Below are 19575 nucleotides of genomic sequence, written 5' to 3' on the forward strand. Positions count from 1 at the left end.
TAATTAAGTCCTGCATCAAGTTCCATGTGCGTGTTGCTGGGATAGGGTCTTAACAAGTTCTAAAGATTTTGCTTTAGCAAGGGCATAATAATATAAAGAATCTTGAATTACTAAGAGCTTTGCATATTCGTTCACAGGTAATAAAATCATAGTGATTTCATTTTCCTTTGGGAATACAGTAAGGCAAAATAAAGCATGATTCCTAACATGGAAATGAAGTGACGCTATGCATGTCAAACATCCAAGTTTATCTTGAGAGGCTACTTTTCCCACTATGGGAAACCTATCCTCACACAAGCTTCACTTCTTCTACCAACCTGTAGCCTCCCAGCCTTAGAGAGCACCCCTCAACTTTCGAGGAGTGTGATTAAAGGACAATGATTGTCCCAGAATTTGCAACTCTTCTGGCATCAATAAACCAAGACCACTTTGAAAAGGGCTTTGGCAGATTGTCTTCTATGGCCTGGATGTTAAAATTTTGTTTTTCTAGAAGAGTTGTGAACAGAAAATGTTGACTCTCCCTTGCAACTATTAATCAGCCATTCAAATACCCATTAAATTCACACATTCAAGAATGCAATACTAGCCAGGAACCGTGGCACATGCCTGTAGTCCCAGGGACTCGGGAGGCTGAGGCAGAAGGATCGATAGTTCAAAGCCAGCCTTAGCAAAAGCCAGGTGCTAAGCAACTCAGTGAGAACCCTGTCTCTAAATAAATTTTTTTAAAAAAAATAGGACTACGGATGTGGCTCAGTGGTTGAGTACCCCTGAGTTCAATCCCCAATACCCTATACCCCTGAGAAAAAGAATGAAACACTATGTAAGGTCATGTCATAATAAGAAGACAATGTTACCTATCACTACTTGTAATCTAGTACCACAAAGAGGTGATAGGCCGAAACCTAAAAGGAAATGTTTTCTAAAACTTGTACAATATTAAAAGTATATCATTCGTGTTGTAGAATGCAACACAGACTAGCAAAACAAAAATGATTTAATTCACTTGGAAAATGGGAAATTATTTTTGTTTGTATTAATTAATTAATTTTTATTTTTGCAGTACCAGAGATACAAACCAAGGGCCATCCTACCACTGAGTTACATCACCAGCCCTTTTTAAAAATTGTGAGACAGGGTCTCACTAAGTTTCTGAGTCTGGCCTTGAAATTGTGATCCTCCAGCCTCAGCCTTCAAAATAGCTAGAAGTATAGGCATGCGCAATGGCATCCAACATCTTTCTATTTTTTTTTTTATATATCTTTAACCTATTATGATTTCATGGTTCTCCAAACATGGTGACTTATTTGAATAGTATAGTGTAATCTTAAATTGCAAAAATATGTTTTCATTCCATTTGTGACCAATGTCTGGGAAATAAAAATCAAAGCCTAATTTTCTAGTTATAAACTCAGTTTTGTGTAATTTGTTTCTAATTGCAGTGGGAAAAACTACAGATGACCACAAGTGAAAGGAGAAAAATATTCTGCTCTGTCACATTCCATGTCATCGCCATCACCTGTGTGGTTTGGTCTTTGTATGTGTTGATAGACAGGACCGCGGAGGAAATCAAGCAAGGCAATGACAATGGTAAGAGCGGGTCTTTTCTCTCCTCTCCTGGATCCTAATGACTGTACCCAGAGGTGGGCAGGGAAGGGTTTAGCTGTGCTGATGCACGAATAAAGCCAGTGATGGCAGCTGTGACTCCCTAGATTAACTCTGACTAGAAGGCACTAACTACAGAGGGTGCTAAGGTGAGATGAGATGTATCAAGTTCTTATAAAACTTAGCAGGGAGAAACTCACAGGCAGCATTTGCCACTTCAGGTTTTCCAGGAGTAGAAAAAGGATCAGCTTCTTCCCGATAGGAAAAGGCGGAAAGTACTAAAAATGGAAGGATTTTAAACTGTATTCAGTCCACCCTACTCATGGCTTCTTTTTATGCATGAATAAGATGACATTCCAGTAGAGAACATGTTATAGCTTCTTAGTACTACATAATGTGATAGCATGGATTAGCACCATGGTTTAAAATTTTAATTATGCCCAATGCGATTGTGAAGATTGGTGTCAAGACTACAAAAACAGATGTTTCAAAATGTATTTTTACATTTAAAATGGGTAGATCATTTGCAACAGAAGCAAAAATGGGAAACACCGTGGCTGTAAAATATCATTTGCATTCACTTCTGAAGACAGCCTGTCCTCTCTCTCACTGGGTGGTGGCTGCAGTTCATGCCTAAATCGTGGCTGGTGAAACAGGGAAAAATACTCCCATGCCCCAAGTCCCAATACCATTTAAACAATTTCTCCTTGTGAAGTTGAAAGGAGAAATTGTTCAGATGGTATATTTTGAGTTTATAAGAGTTATGAAAAATATTTATATGCTACCCCCCAAAATAGGAAAATTAAAGAAAGAAGAAGGTAGGATACAGTGAGAGAACAAAGAAAGAAAAGAATTTTAAAAGAGAAGGGCCTGCCTATCCTGTTCCCTTGTATTTATTCGTGCAGACGGGGTCCACCGTCTTCAGACTGTAAGGATCCACAACATGCACTGTGGATGCGCTTTATGTATTTCAAGGGAAAGGGGAGGAGCAAGAGCCAGGGACAGAGCTACAGATCCTACTATACTGTCCTTTCCTAAAAGACTGCAAACGCTGCTAAAGCAAGTGTAAAGGCCAGAAAATCGGGCAGGCTAGAGCCTCTGGTTTTGGTTTGTTTGTTCAGGATTAACTCATTTATATACTGTATCATTTATATCAAACTACTTTGTTTGCAACTACATTATACATTGTTCCAGAGATTATTGATTTTCAAATGTCATATTCACACGATTAAATAAATTCCCTGAGGATAAGACCTTTCTTTCTTTTTTTCTTTCTTCTTCTTATTTTTTTTTCCTTAACCCCTTCCCTCTAGCCATAGGTACTGGCCCATGCCAAATTACAGAAAGTGTGCCATAAACATTGCAGTCAGGTAGTCCCAAGTGGATGGGAAAGCAGACGCATCCCCATCTAATTTCACCCAGTGCACTACCTTAGGACTCCTGCGTTCTAGCAACCCCGGGCAGACCTGATGTAGAGACCCTTTGTGGCTAATTTGGAGCTCAGTGTAGGAGAGCCATGCATTTTCCCTAAGTTGATGTGGCCTCACCCCTGTGCCCCTGCCTTGGCCTGGTCACAGTAGACTGCAGGCTCTTCTCCTTAGGCCATAGATGAGAGACATAAGGCAAAAGGCTAGAATTGACAAGCAGCAGTTCGTTTCATAACCGCTTAGACCCCCGTAACCCACCCAAAAGAAACCCCTCTGGTTTATTTTAGCTGTATTTCTAAGGCATGTGAGATGTGACCATTCATCCTACAACTTCAGCTCAGCTTCAGTTTATCTCAACTTCAGCCAACAGACCTCTCCAGTCCCCAAGAGACCTATTGCCCTGCCACATTTCTGTCTCCCTGCTCATCCTCCCGTCCCCTGGTTATTCTTACATCCTTAGCTGCCATTTCTGTGCTGATAGCCTCATAATGCACCCCAACCCACGCATCCTCCTGCCTCCTGAACACCTCTGTTTGAAGGTCTTAGAGGTACCCCAACCTCACTGTGTCCAAACTCATGGTCAACCCCACACCTCACCCCTACACTGTGGGAGAGGCAAGACTATACCCAGCAGCCAAATCTACATCTCAGTCTTTCATTCCTGATCTGTCCTCCTCTCCTTTACATCAATCATCAAATCCCTCTTATGACCCTAGAATCTGTCCACTCATCTCCTTCTTTATTGACACCAGCCATGTGCAAAAACTTCTTACCTAGACTTTCTCCAATTTTGTCCATCTTCAACTCATGCTTGGTTATATAATCACAGCAAATTTACAAAACCACAGATCAAATCAAGTCCTCTCCCCATTTAGCCAAAACTCTTAATATATAACCCAAACTACTTATGGGACTCTGCTGCCCCCAGGACTCAGGTGTCACCAGTGAGAGTGAACATATGTTCTGCTCCTCAAATCTACTTGCAGACCCTTGCTAAGCTTTGCCCTCTGTGAAAAAAATTCCCTCCCAGCTTCCCTTGTCCACTGCCACCACACACACAGTTAAGACTCAAATATCTCAAATACCTCCCTAACCCAGACTCAGCCTTGGCAGGTAAATACCAGTCTCTGTGGGAAACCTGGTTCAACTCTACAAACTAGGATAATTATTCCCAATACGGTGGTTCTCAGAATGTGTCGCAGGTACAGAAGCGTCAACATCCCTTGGAGACACACACACACATACACACACACACACACACACATACATATATACATATATCCCATTTATCCTGCCTCTTATGCCCCTAGATACACACACACACACACACCACACACACGTGAATAAAGATTCTAACTAACCTCTCACTCTGGTAGACCACTGTATCAGGAATCCCAGGATGCAATTAGGTAAATTGTACTTTAAAAGTCTACAGGTTATTCCGATGTCTGAGAGCCACTGCCCTGCCATATACTTCCAGGACCACCCCTCACTTGGCCCCACCCTGGCTCTCCGTCTTCCTTGCACACTGGAATTACCTGTGGAGTTTCCACATTACCACAAAGCCTGTGGTTTATCCCCACAGATTCAGTCTAATCATCCCTGATTCCTGTCATGCAGCTATGTTGAGAATCTGTCCCACCATGTGATTTACCATGTTAATGCACTTAACTATCTGAGTCCCCTCACCTGCTCAGACAGGTGGGGATATATTTGTCCCTGTCACCACATATCTCATGCTCATTGCCTCTGGGAGGTGGCAGTTGGTCCCGTCCAGTCAATGTCATAGAAGGAAGGATGAGGTATGAATTCCTTGTACCTGAGATTTTCCCCCTTTTACTTTCCTTTTAGAATTTTCTTTGGATATTTTCTTTTCAATTTTGAGTGGTTGCTGGATCTCAGACCACTGTCTCACACTGGACTGTCCCTTAGGGCAGACACACTGTATTATACATTATATATAATTTATAGATCTTTCAGTTTCTTAAAGGCAACTAAAAATGACATCCTTTTTATCTTCAGTGTTTAAAGCTTATGAATTAGGTAGCCAGGTGTTTATCAAGAAATGGTGCCCATGGCTGTCTCTACAGAGTCACATGCCAGTGGGACAGTTCCCAGGCCACATATGAAAGCCACAGTGACCTGTGTAAAGAGTACCCTCTAGATTTACGTTCAAATTGTTTGAAACCTTACTTACCCATGCACACATTTAAGTGGAGTATGGGCATCTGTCTGAATCATTGTTACGTTCATCTTTCCCTGGCATTGGGACTGTGTTGATCCTGAATTTACTCTTAAAGTTATTAGAAAAAAAAAATCAACACATAATTTAAAGGTCAACATATTTCAAATCTATCTTGAAAAACCTTCAGAAATAATTGGAGAGGAACAAATTGTCCTTTTCAACGAACATTGAGGTTGAATATAAAACAGCAAAATTTTTTGAGCTGTAATGACAATACTGGGAGAAAAAAATATTGTCCATATGTTTGAGAAGGGTTATTCTTTTAGATTAAAATGCATGATGCCCCAGATGGCTCTCTCACTCTACTCTTTCATTCTCCTGTGATGACAGAAAATAAAGTAAAATAAATGAAACATATGGAACTTGAAAATTTTAACACTCTAAATCACCGTTGTTACTGACTCTAATTGGGGCAACAATTGTTCTTCCTGCCTTCTCTTTACAGGTTCTAGAAGAATTTCTCATACATTATTTGTTTGTTAAAAATGAAACACAAAACACGGACCAAAAAAAAAAAAAAAGCAACAATTTATACTATCCATTTGGGGTATTTTCAAATTTCAGAAGAGTTTCATATACACAAAAGGTACTTGTGGATCGGACCCAAGTGTAAACATGAAATACGTTTGTGTTTTTTATACCTTAGACACCCAATTTTGTACAGTATGTTTAGTGGGCCTGTGTTTCAGCTGCAGCCCATTTCCTGGGGTGGAACTGTCCACAGTGACATTGTGTTAGTTCTCAGAAAGTTTTGGATTTTGTAGCATTTTAGATTTTGGATTTTTAGATGTGGGATGCTCAACCTATGTCAAGGAGACTGTAGGTGCAGATCTTAAAGTTATCCCAGATTTATTTAAAAATATATACCACAAGGTTTATAGTCACATAACTTTTATTTTTATTTTCATGGCTGACTCACTTGTGAGCCTCTAAGCAACTCTAGGGCAGGGGCTCCACCTCATTCTCAGAGCACTTGGTATTAGTAGAGATTCAAACATTTTTTTTTTTTCTAGCTGTGGCGGACTCTAGCAGATAAGAACAACCCAAATATAACAATCACTGTCTTGGGATAATTATCTGAAGACGAGACTTCTGGTTCTGTCCTAGTCAATGACTAGCTATCTTGAACAAAATAATCATTAATCTCTCTGAAGTACAGTTTCCTCTTCTATGAAACTAAGCAAGTTAGATTTTGTGCCTTCTAAAGTTTCTTTGTATGACTTTTTTTTTTCAGAAATCATGCACTTTACTTTGCATCAGGTAAACTGAAATGTGTATCCATAAATAATGCATATTTATCATATATGTTTATTCATATATTGAAACAAATTAAGGAAAAGATATGTGAAACAGAGTTGTTTTTATTCAATAATTTCTCCAACTGGAGAAAAGCAACCAGGAGAAAATCAACTCACACACACACACTTCCTTATACAAACACATTTTGTGTAACACCTTTTGCATAACCTAAGCACTCGGTCAAAGATATTCCAACTTCCAGTGAGATATATGTTTTCTAAATATGCACTGTCCCTGAAGCTGTTAAATGAGGCAGCTTCTCTTCTGCTGTTTGGTGATTTAAAAAGGCTTTTAGACACACTCCAGGTGTCTCCAGTCCCATGCTCTGCTACGTAAGATAAGCAGGAAACTGAGAAATCAAATTTAAATGCTAGGAGAGATCTTAAAGACCCCCGAGGTTAAGATGAAAAAATAAGAAATTCATGCTGTCTCCATCTATACTATAAATTGCTTACCCAATTGGAGTTTAAGGGAAATCAAAAGAGTAGTTATTACGGTGTCTAGCCTTTGTGCCTCCGGTGGAGAGGATGGGGACACAATATTATCACCACGGGAAATATATTTTCCAAGAAACAATATTGCTGCAAAATAAATGAATCTGAAAGGGGCCCTCAGATACACCTCAGTTCCCAAGCCACTGTCATTTGGCTGAAAGCTTGGCATAAATATTGCCTAACAGATAACAATGAAACTATACACTCCATACGTATCTAAAGACATTTTAGTTTATTTTTAGTGAGATTTCTGAAGTATTCTCCTGAGGAACAGAATTGCAACTGGAAAGGATGCCCAGGGTCACATGATGAGGACATCTAGAAGTCACTAAGTGCTAGCAGCCTGGCTAGTAGCTAACTGGACTTCTCCCTCTTAGATTCTGTAGGTTTTCATTACTTGCAGTCAAGGGGAACACACAGAGGTCAAACATTCCAGCAAAGTTGGAAAGATCTTAGTAGTTGTCTCTTAAATCTACAGCTCAGTCAGCCAAAACCTGTAGCATTTAAATCACCCAGAAAAAGGCAATAATAACTATTCACATTTATGTAGCTGTTTGGAGGTGGCAGGCCCTAATAACTCATTTAAGACCCACTAAAAACCATAGGAGTAGATACCATGTTTACCTCCACTTTAAAATGATTTATCAGTTGGTGTTTGCTGTAAAAGAAAAAAAAAGAATAAATAAATGAAAATCTGAAATTTAGTGACTTAAAACTTCAAGTATTTACTTCACTCCCAATTTTGCAAGTCATTTAGGTATTTAGAGTTTGCAGAGAGCTGAGGTGTCATCCAGCAGCTACAGGGGCAAGGACAAGCCCCTTTACACATCTGCTAGTGGAAATGCTATTGACCGGGCTATGACAGATACAACTAAGCTCTGTGTGTGTGTGTGTGTGTGTGTGTTATCTCTAGTGTGATGGCCCTGCCTTCTTCACATGGCAGTTGCAATGTTTAAAAAGGCAGCAGGAGAGCAAGACCTTTTAAAGTTTCTGATTTTATCTTGTTTGCTACCGTCCTATAGGCCAAGGCAAGTCACATGACAAAGCCCAGAGTCAATATGGGACTGCATACCCAAGGTACAGGGAGGCCTGTGCCAATTGGGAACTGTTATTGCAACAAGCTACCAAGGATGAAGAAACTGATACCTTAAGGAAATAGTTACCTGAGTTAGGGTAGATAAAAGCATAACCACTAAATAGCTGATTTTTAGGAATAAAAATCCATACCTTTCAGGAGTAAGTATGGATTTTTCCAACAACAACAAAAAAATCTTTAAAAAGTCATTAACCACACTATGGGAAATCCTATTAAGATGTGACCTGCAAAGAAACTGAAGAAAAGTCTGAATCATTTTGGGATTGGGGTATATCTTAGCTGAAAAGGAGGAGGTTTAGCCAGCCAGGCGTGACGGAGCACACCTGTATTCCCATTGGCTGGGGAGGTTGAGACAGGGGGATCACAAACTGAAGACCAGTTTCAGCAACCTAATGAGACCCTGCGGCAAAATAAAAAATACAAAAGGGCTGGAAATGTAGCTTAGTGGTAGAACACCCCTGGGTTCAACCCCAGTATTAAAAAAAGGGAAAGAAAAAGGAGGGGTTTTCTGGTAGTGATGTTGAAAAGACAGTACTATAAATAGCCCCTTGGTTGGAGTGGTCCTGTTTATAGATGATGCTTCAGTCTCAGGTTCCTGAAGGAGAAATCAATAGCACCATCCATGTCTCCTGATCCAACACCAATAAAGAATAGGATAAGGTAAATGTAGGGTTTTTCTTCTGTGAAAAAAATAATTTCTAACTTTTACTTTCTCAACTCAACCACTTTTACCTTTTCTTTCAAAATCTTGGACACTCCAGGTTCTCCCACTGGGTAAGAAAAATCTTGCCCAGAATCAGACTCAAAAAGAGTCTAGAACAAGCTGTGATGTCCATCTGTTTTTCTTTGTCCACAGTGCTTTTACTTTGCTCTTTAAATAAACATTTCCTTAAAAACCGTGGACTGATTTCTGTCATTCTGGCAGCTCTATGCTTTCAGAAGAAATAATGTAGCATTTTGATTCCTCTAATTTGTGAAGTCTGCAACATCATATCGAAGGGTAAATGTGCAGACCATCTCAAGCCTTTCTTGGAAAAGCTATTAGCATGTAGATTGCTTTGGGATGGTGTGTTAAAATGTTGCAGCCCTCAAGTACCACATCACATATAGCCAGTTGTTCCAAGGAAACCTGGAGGAATCTATTTTAATAATCATATTGAGACTAAGAATGTATTGCTGTTTTTTGGAGAGTTAGCATGATGATATGGAATGCAAATGAACCAATTAAATTTATTATAAGAGAAGATTCTTATTTCTTTGGAAAATAATGGTAGACAAAATATTTGCTCCTCCAATTTCTGTCCCATTAGTGTTTCCCATTAAGGCCTGGGAAGATAGAGATGCAAAGAGAGTTTATTCCCAAACCTCCAGAAACTCCCACAGAATTCCAGTCTCAAAAGCAGGAATAGAAATGAATCCTTGTGCTCCTGAGAAGTTTCTTTCATAGAAAACAAAAATCTCGCCTACTTCATCAAAGACAAAAAGAAACAACACATTATCTCTTTAAAAGATGATCATTTGCACCCAAATTGTTTTTGTATGTGGGTTGGGAGATGCTCACCACTCTAAATTCAGCCCAGGGGTTTAGTGTGAGCTTTGATTAAGGAAGGATGTGTTGGGCAGAGGAGACTTGATTCATAGCTACTTTGTAAAAGAAAGGGGAGGAATCACACAAAATTTCCCAGTACAGGCAGAAAAAATGACAGCTGATTACTCCTGGCTCAGACCTACTGGTAAATTATGGATTTGGGTCACTAGTTCCAGAAGGAGAGGAGGGGCATGAGGAGAGTTCTTGAGATTGTCTACCAACAAAAGCAGAGATTCACTGAGAAGAGAAGCTGTAAAATCTTCATTCATCTCTAAAATATCTACTGAGCAAGGCACTATGGAAAACAAAGACCAACCGGACAAATTCTGTATTTGTCAAGATTATAGGATAGCGAGGTTAAAACAGTTGCAAGAGAAAGTGGACTCATTCCACAAGCAGAGAAATAACTTGGAACTGGGACACTGGGAAAGTTCATTTTCAGCTAGGAATTACTTCTGAGTTGGGTTGTGGGGCAGGAGACATGCAGAAGTTGGGAAGCAAAATCCAAAGAAAAGAAATATCATGGAGAAAAGCTCAGGAGTGGAAAATCTCCAGGCTTTTATGAGGAACAGCTGGTAGTTTGATTTAGCAAACAGAAGGGAAAGTTGGATGTAATCCATGGGGATTTCCCTAAAAAATGGGAGATAAAGCACACTTCATCTCCAGTCTGTGGCTAAAAGCTTTCTAAACACAGAAACTACTGCTTAAAATAATAGCTTATAGCAAAAGTCCTAAATTTGGAGAACTCCAAGATGTTTTACTTGTATACTGAATCCTCCCTGCAAATTACCTAATAAGAATCTTCAGTGATTGTCTTTTTTACCACAGAGATTTTCACCCTGAGCACTACTGACATTTTGGACTGAATATTTGTTGGTGGGGGCAGGGACGGAGGGTGGCTGTATTATGCATTGTGGGACATTCAGTCTGTGGCTTCTATTTACTAAGGATCAGTAGCACCCCAACCCAACTCCAGGTATGACAGTAAGCAATGTCTCTTGACATTCCCATATGTCCCCTACGGGACAAAACTAGCCATGGTTGAAAACTTATAGTTGACACTGAGGTGGCATGCCAGATGATGGTTCCTCTCATGCAGATGGAGAGAACTAAGAAAGGAGCTAAAAAAGCCCTTCTGCACTCCAAACACAAGGACTCTACATAGAGAGGAATTCAACTCTTTTTATTTTTAACTACATTTTGATACCACTGTATTCCTTAGCATTCAGTAAGAACAGCCCTCAGATCCCGCCATCCCTAAATGTGTGCTACCATTTATTTGTGAATATTAAAATTATCCCATATGCTTATTTGTCAGAATTTCTCCTAAAATCATTTATAAAGGCTTTGACTTAAAATATTTTAAATAAAAATAGCAAGTTGATTGCTATTTCTATGTAATATGCAAACCAAATTTCAATACTATCATAAGTTACTAGATCAAGATCATTGGGTCTTGGTCTCCATATTAGCATTAAATAGCAGAAAAAGGAAGCTGGGAGAATTGAAATAGACGGACTCTAAAGGTCTTGAACTTTGCATTTTTAGTTCATTTTTTTGCTGGAATACTAAAAATAAAAAAATCAAGAATTGAGCAATATCTATTTTTTAACCTAAACAATTTTGTATTTCATAAAGAAGTTGATCTCTTGAAATGTACAACAATAAGCAATTGCTACAAAAATAAATAAACAAATGTAGGAATATGTTTCAAGTACAGATTATGTGGTCCATTATGAAAAGTGGAGTGAAATCTTTAGATGAGGGACTGATGCTACCAGATAGGGCACAACTCAAGAAGTCTGTAATAAGCACATTGGGAAATTCATGAATAAATACAAAACATTTGTATACCCCAATTTTTAAAATTTCTTCTGTTTTTCCATCCCTCAATGAAAAGGTTTCTGGAGGGCATTAGAACACATGATACAGTATCATTATTATCACTTAGATAAGACCAGTGCTGTCACTCAACACACGTGATAGCAAATACATCAGCTTATAGAAATAAAACCCAGGTAGCAGACCTCCAATGTGAAAATCACTATCCTTAAAATCAAAGATTAGCTGTGGGACAATGGAAACAGTATGTGACCAACAAAATACTGCCAAATGTCTGAGATAGTCCATTTTTGTACTCTGGAGTTTCTAAAATCAAAAGTTCTGTTTTTTTGTTTTTTGGGTTTTGTTTTTTTCTTGCCAATTTGTTTTCTAAAAATAGCATCTTCTGTTAAGTAAATGCATTGATAATTGATCTCTGTTCCTTTAAAAAGTTGACTGCCATTATACCTTAATTAGTTTTCCAAGATTCTGACTCAAGTAGGGAAAGACATGAAAACTCCAGTGTCTGTCCTAATTTTATATTCAGAATAATTCCATTTTACTCTAAAGTAAGTTTAACCAGTTAACATTTGGAAAGTTTCTATACAAACAATTTGCAACATTTTGAGAATGTGTTTGCTTCTCCTGAGCCTCAATGGCAAAGAGATTTTGCTTTGTGTGCCAACTTCAGAGGCTGACCTAGACTGGGGTGTTAGGGACCATTAAGCTATGACAGCAATTAGGAGGATAGTGTTGCCACTAATTAGGACATGAATTTATGTTTGCCAGTCTCATGAAAGAGACTGCACTCTTCTCTCCCTGGGGTGGGTTCTGAAGAATTGGTAGTTTACTGTAAAGAGGACAGACGGAAGAGCATATGATAAAGCATGGATCTGTGTTAGAAAATGGGATGTTTGGGAAATAGCTACACAGATAGGATTTTAGGTAAAGTTTACTAAAAAAAGGCTTCGGGTGACAGAAATCAGGCTTCTGAACACAAGTATAAAACAGAGATATTTGATCACAGCAAATTTTAGGAACAAAATTGGGCATAGTTTCAAGATATGAGGTGTTTGGGTGAGATAGTTTCTATAAATACACATACATTACAACTTCCAAATACTTAAATGGTGACAAAGTCATCTCACTATGAGATTTTAGTCTGTCCCAGACAGGCTTGAATTCATGGAACTAACCCTAGTGATATACATTCTTTTTATAACAAACTATTTTAGAATAAGGTTAGATTTGTAGAAAAATGTTTGGAGGAATACATTAATAAAACTATCTGGGTCTAGTTCTTTCTGCTTTGAAAGGTTACCAATTGTTGATTTTGATTTCTTTGATATAGACTTATTATTACCCATTTTCTACTTGTGTGAGCTTTGACAAATGATATTTTGAAGTGTTATTTCCACTGGGATCAAGGATATGTTCAGGATGCTGACACCATGAGTTGGTTAAATCAAAAGGAAGTCCTTGCAAATCAGAAGTTAGAGAAAACATTTATCTTTGCTAGCCATGAAGGTTCGAATAAATTCTTTTGAATATATTTGATCCATTGCAAAATTAAGTTTAAGATTTGATACTGAAAGAAGCATAAAAATTCACTTTAGGTCAACAGTGCTAAACAGAGCCACAAATGAATAAAACATCAACAATAGTGAGAGGTTTTTTATGTCAGCACAGAACTTTTAAATTCAGAGAGCATTTCTTCCAAAATTTCCAATTCTCTTCCAAAAGAGTTAGAGGCAAACATTTTAAGAAAAAAAAAATGTTGGAAAGGTTGAAATGAGTCCAGACTTCAGAAAGACTATTTTGCCAAATGACAAACACAACAGGTATTTAAAAGAAAATATGGAAAAATAGAAAAAGTAAGAATTTAAAAATATGAAAAAGTTACTATGATTATTAAGTTTGCATTAGCTTTTTTCACAATGGAAAACTAAAATCTTATCACATGATTATCATGTCTGTAAGAGTTTGACAATACTTGCAATATTAACTATGTAAACATCAAGAATAACATTGTCTTTGCTGTGGAGTCTGGGCATACAAATGTTCCATATTTCATATTTGGGACCAGGAATTGGCAGGACACCCTGTTACTTCTAGATAGTCTTAGGATATAAAGTGCTTCGTTGTAATAGAAAAGAGGTACTGTCCATTTTGCTTTCAGAAGCATAAAGCGAATGTCACTATTAACAAAAGGTAGAAATCTCATTCACTTTTATAAAAACATAGAACCATAGACTTGCTGTGGTTTCTATCTACTTTTACTGTCCTTCTCTACAGAGCCACACTTCCACTTGACTATTTTTCATTATAGCAAATATGTGCCCCACACCATCCTGGTGTGGCCATATACTCACTGTTGTAAAAACTTTCTTTGTGAAAGAAAGCTTGTATCTAGTAATGCTATGGGAATTTAGAAGAAAATACACATATCTAGGATTTTTTTTTTTTTTTTTTTTGGTACTGGGAACTAAACCCAGAGACACTTGACCACTGAGCTACCTTCCTAGCACCCGCTCCCCAACCTTTTATGGCTCAGGGGGGGTCACTAAATTACTGGGACTGGGTTCAAACTTGTGACCCTCCTGCTTTAACCTCCTGGGTCTCTGGGATAACAGATGTGTGCCACCACATCCAAGCTATGGTTCTTTGTGACAAAATACAAAAATTTATGAAACAAGCAACAAAAACCTTAAGTCCTTTGCATGACTGTCCTCAGAAATTCTGTCTCTTTAGTGAGAAGGATATGGCAGGCTTCTCTCACAGGGAATGCATGTAGGGAGATTAGTCTGCATAAGCCTACACATATATCCATTATTTCACCTTCTTAAAAGGATTTAAACTCTGATCCTTTCAGTGTGTTCATAATCCTTCCTTTAAGATTTAGCTATAAGGAATAAACGTCACAGTGCCCAATGTCTAACACAGTGTCTGATGATTAGAGCAGATATTGGATGCAAGAGGTCACTGCAACAATAGGTGAGAAAATTTCTTCATATGCAATTTTAGCTGTATATTTAGAATATTTGAAAGCAATTAAGCCAATTAGGTTACAAATCTTCCTAGTTATTAAAAATATTTCTATTAACATAATTTAGCAAGTAGGTCTGGTCTTCTGAAGGGGGCCCAAAGGAAAAAATACCCCAAACCATTAATGACAACTTGGTAATAACATTCTCTTTTTATTTCAAAGGTGTCCTTGAATGGCCATTTTGGACAAAACTGGTTGTGGTGGCCATTGGCTTCACAGGAGGTCTCGTCTTCATGTATGTACAGTGTAAAGTCTATGTCCAATTGTGGCGCAGGCTGAAGGCCTACAACCGTGTGATCTTTGTGCAAAATTGCCCAGACACTGCCAATAAGCTGGAGAAGAACTTCTCGTGTAACGTAAACACGGACACCAAGGAGGCTGTGGTGGTGCCAGTATCACAAACGGGTACAAATTCACTGCCATCTGCAGAGAGCGGTCCCCCAGAAGTCATACCAGTTTGATGGAACGAGTTGACAGTTTCTTCTCAGAAGACCATCTCTCTAGCCTCAGCCACTACAATTGACTGAAGCGATCCTGCATTACTCACTTACTTTATCGGCTCCTTGCTCCTACTGACTCATTTTTCCTTACTTTGCTCAAAAAGGACAGAAGGAAAAAACATCAAATGAGCAGGACACCAGGAAGCGAGCCTGAAGTGTGATATGGAAATGTGAAGATGGCTAGAGAATGACTTCTAAGACAATACAGAACTGTTGGTACCGGAATGCTTTTAGGCAATGACAAATTAAATGGACACATGATACTCTTCGTAGTAGCAGGGGAAAAGTTCAAGAATATAGACTTGACTTGTAACATGTGTTTCTTCTAAGGGTCTTGTAATGTTAGCTATCTCATCTGGATAAACACATCTGGTTTTAAGCCTGAAATTGTCTGCATTATTCCTGTCATACTGGAAGCAAACTTGGAGGATGCATATTTTGATATTCTTTGACAGCTGACAGATTTTTATGGCAATAGTGAAGTCTGGTTATTTTGACAGATGCATGTTATAAAAATGGATGCAATACACATTTGAAGATAGTAATACTTGGAACTATGTTTCAATCATGAACAAAAGATTTTCATAAGATTATTGGGTGAAATTAGCTCTTTCAAATGCCCACAAAAGTTGAAATCGTCTAACGGGTCCTATATTTTACCTGGCCCCTCTAATACAGTGCTGTCCAACAGAAATACAACTCGAACTACAAACGAAAGCACAAATGCAAATTTTAAATTTACAGGTAGCCCCTTTATAAAAAGTAAATAGGTGAAATTAATTTTTATAATTTAACACCATATGCTATCAATGTAAAACATTATTGAAACAGTCATATTTTTTTATAAAGTCTTCAAAATCCAGTATGCATTTCACAACACACCTGTTTGAATGAACTAAATTGGATACCATGGCCCTAATTAGAGACTAAGGCTCTACTTTATTTAATGGCTGAATATTTCAAAATAAAAGCTTAATTTATTCCTTTATTTTCAAGTTTCATTGAAGGGTCATGATTTTACAAAGCACTAAATTAATCAAATTAAGTGTCCTAGTTTGAAGAATTAGATGAAGTTGCCATTTCTCTAAGAAAACTAAATTTTTTAAAAAAGCAATCTGCTTGTAGCAAAATTGTGAAATTAACTTCTTTTGCTACAATGAAGCAACTACAATAGGGAAATAAAAATTAAGTATTTTTGTTATTAAATCAAAAGTGTTTTTCTTACTCCATATGAGTGTCAACTTGACTGATAAGTAGTTACAGCCACAAACTAGATCTTATTTTAAAAAGTTGACAATATATTCCTTGACAGTTCAGAAGCAAAAACATTCAACAGATTCTATGGTAAGTAATAAATTGAGTTGTTTACGTTTGACAGTTGATTATTGCATTCTTTAAATACTCATATAAAACTGAAGTGTGAATGATATTGCAGAGAGCTAGATTAATAATTACAAGCATAGTGACCTGTCAAAGAAAGATGGCCTAGTAAAAAAGTGATTTTTATTAGCTGTCATATTTATTATTGTGAAAAGGCAGAGATGGCCATAAGAACCAAAGCATGGGTATCACATTGCACAAATCTGGGTATCACATCAATGCACTTTGTAATTATCAGTGTGCTTGTTCTTCACAGATTATCAAAGGAAAAAAAAATAACCTTTTAAAAAGAGGAGAAAGTATGGATATTAGTAGTGGCTGATATGGAGTCCAAATAGCCACATTCCTAGAAATAAAGAAAAGGTAAACAATGTTGATTTTGTGTGTGTGGCATGTGTGTATTCATGTATATATGTGAGAAAAATGTTAAGGTATTCAGTCAGGACACAAAAGGTTTAAAACTCATCTTTCTTAAAACTTTTAGGGGATGGAGTAAAGGTACAAGGAAAACAAAGTGGAGGTTATTAAACTGGACCAAAACTACAGCAGGAATGACTTCAGTGAACCTCAAACAAACTAAACTTCGCATTAACTTCCCCTATAAAGTGTGAAGATAAATGTACTAAAAATAACAAAGCTTGGGTGATTTAATCATAGCACCACACCCAAGGAATTAACCTTGATCATATTTTCCTGTTAATTTGCTTAATCCATTTCTCTATGGTTTAGCAAGGGCAATATGTTGCTTGCAAATATTTCATGGGAGAAAATCTCATCTCCAACAAACAAAGAAATATTGATTCCTCTTTTGTTTGCTCTGAAAGAAAAACATTATTTACCTTAATTACCAGGGAAAATACTGTTTTAAATCCAAAATAGATAAGAGTATATCTTTGCACAGTGGGAGATGATTGGCTAAAATAAAACCTTAGTTATCAAGGGTTACATTTAACACTAAGAAACATTTCTAAAAAGCTAAGACAAGCTTTGCTATATTAGTGATAAAAGATGAAATGGTTTTAAAACTGTGCCCAAAGTCTCAAAATTAACTTTCTTAGGTTTTGATTTTATTGAAATGAGAAAATAATAAAGCTCCCTAACAGGATAAAAGTCAACATTTAATTCTGTTATTCTTCTGACCTTTCAAAATCCTAACCTGAATTTCATTTTAAAAAATTCATTGCAGAAAAGTTTCATTAAAAAGCTTTCCTGCAATGGATGTTTGTGGTTCACCTGATTTGGAACAACTACATTCACTCAAAACCTAATGTTGATTCATTTACATTCCCTATGGCAATGGTACCTTTTTCCTTTCATCACTGAAAATATTTGGCTTTGTGGCAGTGCTTTTTTGGTGAACTGATTTATCTCTCAAAAAGAAAAAATGAGCTATGCAATGACAATTTTTTGAGGCATGTTTACCTGCTCATGTCAGAAACAAAATGGAATTCAAGCAAAGAACGGAAATTGAAGAATGAACCTACAGCTGTTTAAAACTTTGGCTTTTTATAATTATGACCCAAATTTGTGATACCATGAACTACAAACATTGAGGCTACTGCCCCCCCCCACTCCCCAGTACCAGGGATTGAACTCAGGGGCATATTCGACCACTGAGCCACATCAGCCGTATTTTGTATTTTATTTAGAATCAGGGTCTAACTGAGTGTTTAGCACCTCACCCAGCATTTCTGAGACTGGCTTTGAACTCTGGATCCTACTGTCTCAGCCTCCTGAGCCACTGGGATTATTGGCATGTGTCATCCTGCCTGTTGAGGCTGTTAATTTCTTAACTAAAGAACTGTCACCTTCATTGTATAGGATTAAAGATTAAAGCAGTAAAGAAATGAAATTCCAACTTTTAAAAAGTGAAGCCCAAAAGGCAATTAAGTTTAGGAACAAAAACAAACAAGACAAGATTTCTTTTTAACAAAATTAAAATATAAGTGATCCCAAGGATGTGGGACAGCAATGCAGAAATTGAAGGAATCTTTCTCAAAATGCCCCAGCATTACATCTCAGTAGGAGCTGCTGTTACATGTAATTATGATCCTAGAAAGATGGCCTTGATTATACTTCTTGTTTTACAAAAGGTCCTTTGGTACTCTTAAAACATCTATTCTTTGGCTGGAAAATTAGCTCATTAGCTCAATGACATCATTAAGAGAAATTATAATGGTAATGGTCATGGGGCAGGAAGGTCATTCCATCCGCTAGATTTAATTTATCTTTCCTTGCCTTGACAACGATTTTTCTGGAACAAAGTAGAGGTCTTAAAATTTATTATCATTATTATTGTAGTTATTATATAATAACTGTGTAAGGATTACATTTTAATTAAGAAAGATGAAAACCTTTTTTCTTTCCTCAAATCAGCCCAATGGTGCTATTTTACATATCAAGAGTTGAAAGGAAGTACTGTTATTTTGGGCTGCAGTGTTTCCTCCACATCTAAAGAAAGCCCAACTTGAAATTGGATATTGCATTGAAACAAAAAAGAAAAATTATTTTAACTGTGTGCAATTTTTGAGATTGGGCATTTGTACTTTTTTTAGTTTTACCTAATTCTCTTTCATTAACAATATACTGTTTGTGAATAATGTGTACTAAGACAAACTAAGGAAAAGAAAATAAAGATCTGTGAAAGACTTTGTATATTAAACAAGTGATTCCAATTTTGATTGTAGCTTCTCTACTTTTTGCCTAACATACTGGGATCTATACAGATTTCTATTTCCAACACTCAAAACCCTTCAATTTTCAAAACTGTGGTGTTGTTACAATGCTCTGTGTTTTTAGGCAGGGTCTAGATATAATCATTTTAAAACAAATTATACTGACAAAACTTAGACATTGTAGGAAAATAAAAAGGTGCATTAACCAATAAAAATATACTTTCAAAACATTTTTTTTTTAAAAATGTAAAAAATATCACAATGTAATCTATAGGATTTTCCCATGACTAAGATTTAGATAAAGACTATATTTTCAGAGATTTGAGTGGATTCAGATATTCTGTGGCTAAAGAACAGTAAGCCAAAGACATTGGAATGTAATCCTGGGGTGGAGATTTGATA

General features: G+C 37.2%; 1 protein-coding gene across 11 annotated transcripts in view; it reads left to right on the top strand.

Annotated features, from left to right (window-relative positions):
- Window positions 1–19160, top strand: part of Marchf1 (membrane associated ring-CH-type finger 1) — a 732725-nt gene extending 713565 nt beyond the window's left edge. For all 11 annotated transcript variants that reach the window (XM_048791729.1, XM_048791736.1, XM_048791735.1 and 8 more), the window contains 2 exons: window positions 1440–1587; window positions 14781–19160. In XM_048791729.1, coding sequence (XP_048647686.1) covers window positions 1440–1587; window positions 14781–15079 — 447 coding nt within the window. In that variant the 3' untranslated portion in view covers window positions 15080–19160. The remainder of the gene's footprint in view (window positions 1–1439; window positions 1588–14780) is intronic.
- The last annotated feature ends 415 nt before the right edge of the window (window positions 19161–19575 follow it).

The sequence above is a fragment of the Marmota marmota genome, unplaced genomic scaffold, assembly GCF_001458135.2.
Source record: "Marmota marmota marmota unplaced genomic scaffold, marMar, whole genome shotgun sequence".
In the NCBI taxonomy this organism is placed as follows: Eukaryota; Metazoa; Chordata; class Mammalia; order Rodentia; family Sciuridae; genus Marmota; species Marmota marmota.